Source organism: Coturnix japonica, chromosome 8 (assembly GCF_054131305.1).
Source record: "Coturnix japonica strain WE chromosome 8, WE-NBRP24, whole genome shotgun sequence".
In the NCBI taxonomy this organism is placed as follows: Eukaryota; Metazoa; Chordata; class Aves; order Galliformes; family Phasianidae; genus Coturnix; species Coturnix japonica.
The window spans coordinates 10,309,963-10,317,190 of record NC_140670.1 but is presented as its reverse complement, the minus strand read 5'-3'; the positions used below and the strand labels follow the sequence as shown (position 1 = coordinate 10,317,190).

Genomic DNA, 7,228 nt, shown 5'->3' with positions numbered 1-7,228 from the left:
TTTTTCCTGCAACTGGATTAACTGTAGCCCTACCCTTAGTTATCCCAGTTTTTTAATACTCACAACCCTCACCAACTAAAAACATGCTACTTACTGCAAGCACCAGCTAAAACAGAGCCCTGCACCATCACTACCATGCTGACTTCAAGTCATCTTTCCTCCCCTCTCTGTCCCCATACTTCAGTACTTGCAATACTTCCCATGGTAGATGAGCCCTGCTGCTATTACTTCCAATAACGTTGACACAAAGCACGCACTCTCTAGTGAAATAAACTCCATTCTACTATCTCCCAGAGCAAGACATTTATTACATATATAAACACAGTACTAGCAAAACAGGTGACAGACTTTCAATACCCAAGAAAGATCACATTTGACATTTTAAGGGAGGCGTTGAGGACAAAGCAGTTAATTTGGGAGATCACACTGGCTCAGAAGAATAAATACCTTATTACACATCAGGTATGTTAAGTGTCTTCAAACAATTGTTTCTTACACATCGTACATGTCACAAATGCACAAAAAAAAATCTTTCAATGTGGTTGGGGTTGTGTCACTTAACAAATATTGGGCTTACAGTTTTCATTTCAGAGATGCCTGGCTTCTAACAAGCTCATTCATATAATGGTTGCCATGTTTTGAACAAATACAGACAAATCAGCTATGTGCAGGGAAAAGAACAAAACTCAACGGTGTTGAAACACAACTGTTAGGAAAATCCTGGCTGCTTCAAATAATTGCCTTCCCAAAGCAGGTTGAAAAGGAAAAAAAAAAGCAAATACACCTTCAACTTGGCAGCATTCAACCTATTTGCTAGTGTTTGGTTAGCAACAGCACTGCAAGTTAAGTGTGAAATGAGTTAAGAGTGCTACAAAAAAGCATGGGAGCCAACAGTTGTAGCCGGGTGGTGTGGATGACAGAACTTGGGAACTATGCATTTGTGCAATCGCCATCACTTGAAGAGCAAGAGCTGACGCTGATATTACAGGGAGGAAAAGCTGGATCTATGACTCCTCCACAGCCTGAGCTTAATGCCATGTTGAGAAATCACATACAACTTATCAAAAAAGACTAAAGGATTGCTACCAAATAAGCTTAACTATTCATCTACCCCTTTCTCCTTATACAAGAGAATTTATCAAACTCATTTACTACACCAAGAGTACATAGAACTCAGTGTTCATAGGAGTTACAGTACAACCACCTTTATTGAACCATAGTACAACATCTCAAACCAATTGTATTCTTGAATATGTAATACATCCTTAGGAGTAACTAGTATAAAAAGTATCAACATCAGTGGTTTGAATATAAAAATTTATTTAAAGTCAGAGTATGCAACAAATAAAACCTACAGAAAACAGATTTTCCCATCACAAGCTCTTGCTTACCAAATAATATTGTGAAAACACATTCCTTCAGTCATTATAAAGTTCTTAAAATACAAAAGAAATTAAAATTTTGTAAGAAAGTCTAGTAGACCAGAGACTGTTGTTTCTTCCAGGGTATTTTGTAGAAGCAAGGCTATCCTTCAATACATCCCACGCCATCCTCCTCCACCCATACTGCCTTGCCCATAGTATCCTCCACTATTTCCACTGCCACGACCTGCAAACAATTGACACAAGGTCACGTATACATACCTTAAAAAGAGAAAAAAACGTGATGGGTAATAAAAAACTGTTCAGCACCAGCTTAAGATAAACTAGAACAATATTTTAGCACTATTTTCTACATAAACATTTGTTGCAATAGCCAAATTATGAAAAAAATGCCCCAGCAATTTACAATTAAAGTCACTCCCTCCCCTTTCTCCCAGCCCACAAAACCCACCCTTGCAAATCCCACCCAGACACCGCAAAATAATAACAAATAAATCCCATTTAAAACAGAATATCTACTTACTGTAGCCGCCCAAGCCATCAGGAGTTCCATAACCGCCACTGTAGTTATTACCCATTCCCATTCTACCAGAGCCATAACCTTGATCTGAAAAGCAGAAGGTGCACTGTAAGAACCCTGCAACTCCATCACATTTTGCAAAACAAGCCGTATGTGGAAATGATGCATACCCATTCCATCTCTGCCATAGCCTCCCATTCCAGAACCACCTCCAGCAGTTGAATTCAGGAACAGCTCAATGTATCGATGCTCTGTAGGAGATAAAAATCTACTTTGTATTTTGATTCAAAAAACACAGTAAAAAAATAAGTTACCCCGCATACAATAGTTGGAAGTCTACAAGAAATCAATCTGAGATAATCAATCTACTTGTTCTGACCATCAACAAAAAGTCCATGAGTAGTACCATATTTAAAGCACTGTAACTTCAGTTTGAAGTCTTGTACTGATTTACACCCTAGTGAAACCGGGTCAGTTAAACCCTCATTTAAACACAACACTCACGCATGTGATTTTTATCCTTGGACATAGCAGCTACTGCATCCTCATGTGTTACAAATTCCACATCTGCTTCGCCTGTGGCTCTTCCATCTGCCCCAATATCAATGTGAACTCTTATAGGATTTAATGGTGAGAAGAACTAGGAACAAAAACAAAGAAAAAAAGAGATTAAATGGATTTAGAATTCAAGCCAGATATGTTTTCTGGTGTCGCAGTTGTTCATGAAGCACTGTATTAGTTTTCTCTCATCCTGTCACACAAATTTCATTACTCGTAAGTTATTACTCAGAAGTTTCTATCACATAAATGGAAGAACTCCGGCTATAGAACTTGAGGAACTCTTTACAACAGAGGTGCAAACAAAAATACTTGTTTCCACACCTCTCTTTAAGAAACATGCTATAATATGATGCCACCCTAGAATAGGAACATCATTACTTCATTTTGAGGAAAAGGAGACAAATAAGGGTCTCAAAGAAGGATAATTTCTCTTCCTTCCTACAGCAGTTATTAGAAAGATACAGTGGTGCATTATTCCTGAAATTCTGTGCAAGTTCTTTATCTGAACTCTTATGGGTAAATGTGAGCCTCCCACTCCAAGCAAACACAGCTCCCTACAGGTTTCCCACCTTGTCTTCCTAAAACAAGGCTCAAGGCAACATACAAATGTGCAACCCATAATCAAAGTTTCACATCTACTATCAGTCTTCCAAAAAATAATATCTTCAGTTAAGCTTAAATAAACTTCTGAGCCTTATGAAGATACAGATTTCAACATCTCTTTTTATCTGGAAATGAAAAAGCCTACAGGGATTAAATGTAATTCAGCTGGCTTCCTCAGTAACCCTACCATAAACATTACCTTTAAAGGCCTCACTACGTATGCAAGTTCTGCAATACTTAATAAAGTGACATAAGACTTCAGTTTATAGCTATCCATCACTCACTGGAAAGCCATAAGCAACTTTGGAATAGGGAAGAACACAGGAATTCTTGCTATTAGAAAGCCCAATGTTGCTATTTTACTTACATTTGCAATATCATTCTCTGTAGCTCGAAAAGGCAGTCCTCTCATGTGAACAAAATGACCGCCACCATGGAAACCTGAACCTGCATCTCCAGCTCCATAGCCATGTCCTCCCATGCCTAAGGAAGAAAAATAAGTCAAAGATGACACACGAGCAGCCCTTTGGGTTTTTGTTTTTTAATTATTAAAAGAAAAGCACCCCCAGCTTGACAAAAAAAAATAATAAAATCACCATCTTCCTTTACAGAATAATTCAATGGAGAAAATAAAAACAGAGCTATGTATGCCCTGGGAATATTATGTTTTACTGTTAAAACATATATATATATTTATTATTATTATTATTATTTTACCTCTCCCATCTCTCATTCGGTCATCATAGCCATCATTTCCATAGCCATAGTTATTATAGCCACCATAATCATCAAAGCCACCATATCCTATGTAATTGACAGAAAGACAAGAGCGATGCCATTACTACTGAGAGACCACAAAGTGATGCACAAGAGTCAATTTTTCAGTCTTTGGGCACCAGAAGTGCCCCAGCAAAGCGTTAAACACACATTTCTCAACTGACATTTCCAACAGAGATGTCCAATTCTGCTGTAAACACAGATTCCTAATAACATCCATTACACTTAAATACTAATAAGCTGCATTTTTTTTCCCCCATACAAGTAAAAAAAATTCCTTTTGAGAAGCATGTCAAACCTAACAGGAAGCTACTGCCATTTCTTTATTTCTTGACAAAGACGTCAGAAACATGAAACTGACAACAGAACCTCTATCATTAGATAAACATACCACCGTCATATCCACCACCTCCTCGACGCATTCTGTCATACATACTTCCACGCCCAGCTCCATAATAACCCCCTCTTCCTCCTAATGGTCTATCATAGGGTCCAGGTCGCTGCTGTCCCATCATCCTTCTCGGCATGTCAGAGAATCCTCTGATTTCGCTCTTACTACTTTTGAAGATTTCAATGTATCTAAACAAGAGAGGAGTTGCAAGGTAGAAATAAGAATGCATGTATAAGCTGTCTGAACAGTAGAAAAAAATAACTAAACGTACGATGTGATGAAAATGACTACAGATACCACAGAACTTAAGTTCCTCCTCAATACCGTTAAGGATCTTTTAAGTGTATCAAAGTAAAACTTTACAATGGCAGAAGTTACAACGTGAAAATTCTAGATCCAGAAATTAAAATATAAAAACATGTCTTTCCAGTATGAGAAACATACTGTTGAAAAACAATGTCTGGCTATGGCAGCACTTAGCACAAATTCCCCTACACGAAAAACGACTGCAACAACATTCTAAGTTTAGCAATCTACACAGAGTAATACTGTCTCCCCCACCCCCCATATCTACCATATTTCCCAATTTAGGATCAGTTATAACAATTCTTTTAAAATACCCCATTCCATATAATAGTCCCCAGCCCCCCAAAAGCATTACTGTCCCACAACCCCCAAAAATAACCATTTAACACCATCCCAAACTCTCCATCCCCACCTGTGCCCTATTCTTTCCTTGTGTTTCCCCAGAGCATTTTCTGCTATCTCCTTTGAAGCAAACTGCACGAAGGCCTCCCCTGTGCTTCTCCCCTGGTAGTCCAGCGTCAATGTTATCCCATTTGGCACGATTTCCAACCCTTTAACCCAAGGACAAATAACCCCATCAAGGGGAACAGTGTTAAAGGCTGAAACATTCCCATCTGTAGAAAATACTTAAAGCATCTAAACAATAACAACGAAAAAAAAAAACTCTTCAGTTCCCCCATCACCCAACAATACAAGCCCACGATCTTTCATTACACATTTATGGATTTAGCCATACTTGTTTTGCTTTAACTATGTGCACATACACCCACCTAGGTTACACGAAGAAAACAAAGCTACCGATCAAGCAATTTAACCGCTCCAATGGCTAACGTACAGATTATAGTCATAATGCATTCACCACCTCGACTAAATTAAGACATGTATTCAACTTTACTACGTCTACAGTCATTTGAACAGGGCATACACCTCACTTAAGGCGATTCGCGTTAAAACCATCCCCCCTCCACCCCGCTAATGGGCATCACCAGTTACAGGCTCGCAAAGCATCGACTTATCTTTTACGGTCTTTATGCTTTGACTCTACTAGAGATACCTTGGAAAAACTGAACGATCTCCTCCTTGCTACAGCCGAAGGGCAGCCCGCGGAGCCGCACCACCGTCCCATCGTTGGTCGTATCGGTGGGCCCGTTGTGCTTTCCGCTCCAGTCCATTTCTGCCTAAATCAAACGCTTCCAAAAGGAAAAAAAAAAAAAGAAAGAAATGTTGAGATCTCACGATTCCGCACACGCTCAAGTTCCCCCTTCCTTTAAATAAAAAAAAACCAACAAACAAATACGCAACGCATGAGGCAGTTTTTAATTAGCGAAGCGGTGCCGTTGTGGCTATTGAGTTCCCTGGCGAGGTTTCAGCCCCACTCGCTGCTGTCTATGGCACGTGGGCGCAGCGCGCACCCGGCCCGTCCCTTTTGTCCATGGCGGTGCCGGCACAAGGGCCGCCCGGCACGCACCGCCCGTCCTTTGTCTGCCATCCCGGCCCGTCCTGGCTGCGGCTGCTCGGCTCCTTCAGGGATCCGGCCGTTAACCCGCAGCCAACGCGGACACACACACACACACACACAGGGCGCCGCACCGCCACCAGCGCTCGGAGGGGGGAGGGGAGCTCCCTCCCGCTCCGCCGCCATTTACCGCCGCCCCGAGCCGGGCCCCAATCCCGACACCGGCCCCACCACGCGTCCCCCCACCGCCAGCAGCAGCACAGCAGCACAGCAGCACCTCCTCTGTGCTTCGAACAGCCGAGCTCCGTCCGGCCCAGCCCCGGTGTGGGGGCTCGGCACGCCGCTGATCCCGCCGGCGGTACAGCCGCGCTGTGCTCCGCACTCAAAATGGCGGCCGCTCATAACGAGGCTCCTCCAGCCGCCCCGCCCCTCCCCCGCCATGCCGCCCCCCCACGGCCCGCACCGCGCTCAAGGCCGCGCTGCCACGAGCTGCCCCGGCGCCCAGCAGCGGGCAGCCCGCGACGGCACAGCCGTGCCCTGCCTTTATTAACACCCCCCAACGCTTACCGGGAGACCTTCGTACGGCCCTACACGCGTCCCGCCGGGAGCCGCTGCCCGAGGGAAGCCGCTCGCTCGCAGGCGGCCAGCGGGCAGCAGCCAACACAACCGCCGCGCAGATGGCGCCCCGACCCGCGGCTATCGCGATAGCGGCGACACACGGCTCGGCCCGACCGGACGGCGGCGGAGCATGCGCAGCTCTGCCAACAAGGGACGGCGGCGCGTGCGCGGAGAGCGGGCGGTGCCTCCTCCCTCTTGTCACGTGGGCGGGGCAGCAGCGCTTCGGGCGCGCGCTGTGTTCGCGCGCTGCGGCTGTTGGCGCCAAAGCAGCAGCGCCGCCATTCACCACACAGACACCATCCTCCTCACACAGACACCATCCTCACACAGCCGCCATTCTTTCTTTCTCCTCACACACCCGCAGCGCTCGGTGTCCCGTCGGGCGCTGCTCCGTTCAGCTCCCGGCTTAGGAAGGGAGATGGGAAAGCTGTGCTGCTCGCTTCCCCTCCGTTGTCCAGCTGCAAGTTTAACATCGACCTGCAGAATCTCAGCAGCTCCCACCTGCGGAATGGCCCGTTGTGGCGCCGAGGAGCTGTGTCGGAGGATGGAGCTGTACCCGGTACCGGCTCCGGGGCCTCGGCAGGAGGATGGAGCCCCGCGTGCTCGGAAGTGAC

General features: G+C 44.9%; 1 protein-coding gene across 28 annotated transcripts; it reads right to left on the bottom strand.

Moving 5' to 3' along the window:
- Positions 1-288: 288 nt before the first annotated feature.
- HNRNPH3 (heterogeneous nuclear ribonucleoprotein H3) lies at positions 289-7,219 on the bottom strand. Of its 28 annotated transcripts, none has more exons than XM_085554056.1 (10): positions 6,973-7,219; positions 5,595-5,730; positions 4,953-5,091; positions 4,235-4,422; positions 3,784-3,870; positions 3,434-3,549; positions 2,407-2,542; positions 2,073-2,153; positions 1,906-1,989; positions 289-1,643 (listed from the first exon to the last, which is right to left on the bottom strand). In XM_085554056.1, exons 2-10 carry the CDS (start codon positions 5,710-5,712, stop codon positions 1,630-1,632), a joined length of 963 nt encoding a protein of 320 aa, XP_085410182.1. In that variant the 5' UTR covers positions 5,713-5,730; positions 6,973-7,219; the 3' UTR covers positions 289-1,629. The 28 variants fall into 28 exon arrangements, with proteins under 28 accessions (XP_085410182.1, XP_015721850.1, XP_085410186.1 ...); XM_015866364.3 differs by having other exon boundaries at positions 289-1,608; XM_085554060.1 differs by having other exon boundaries at positions 4,280-4,422.
- Between the last annotated feature and the right edge of the window lie 9 nt (positions 7,220-7,228).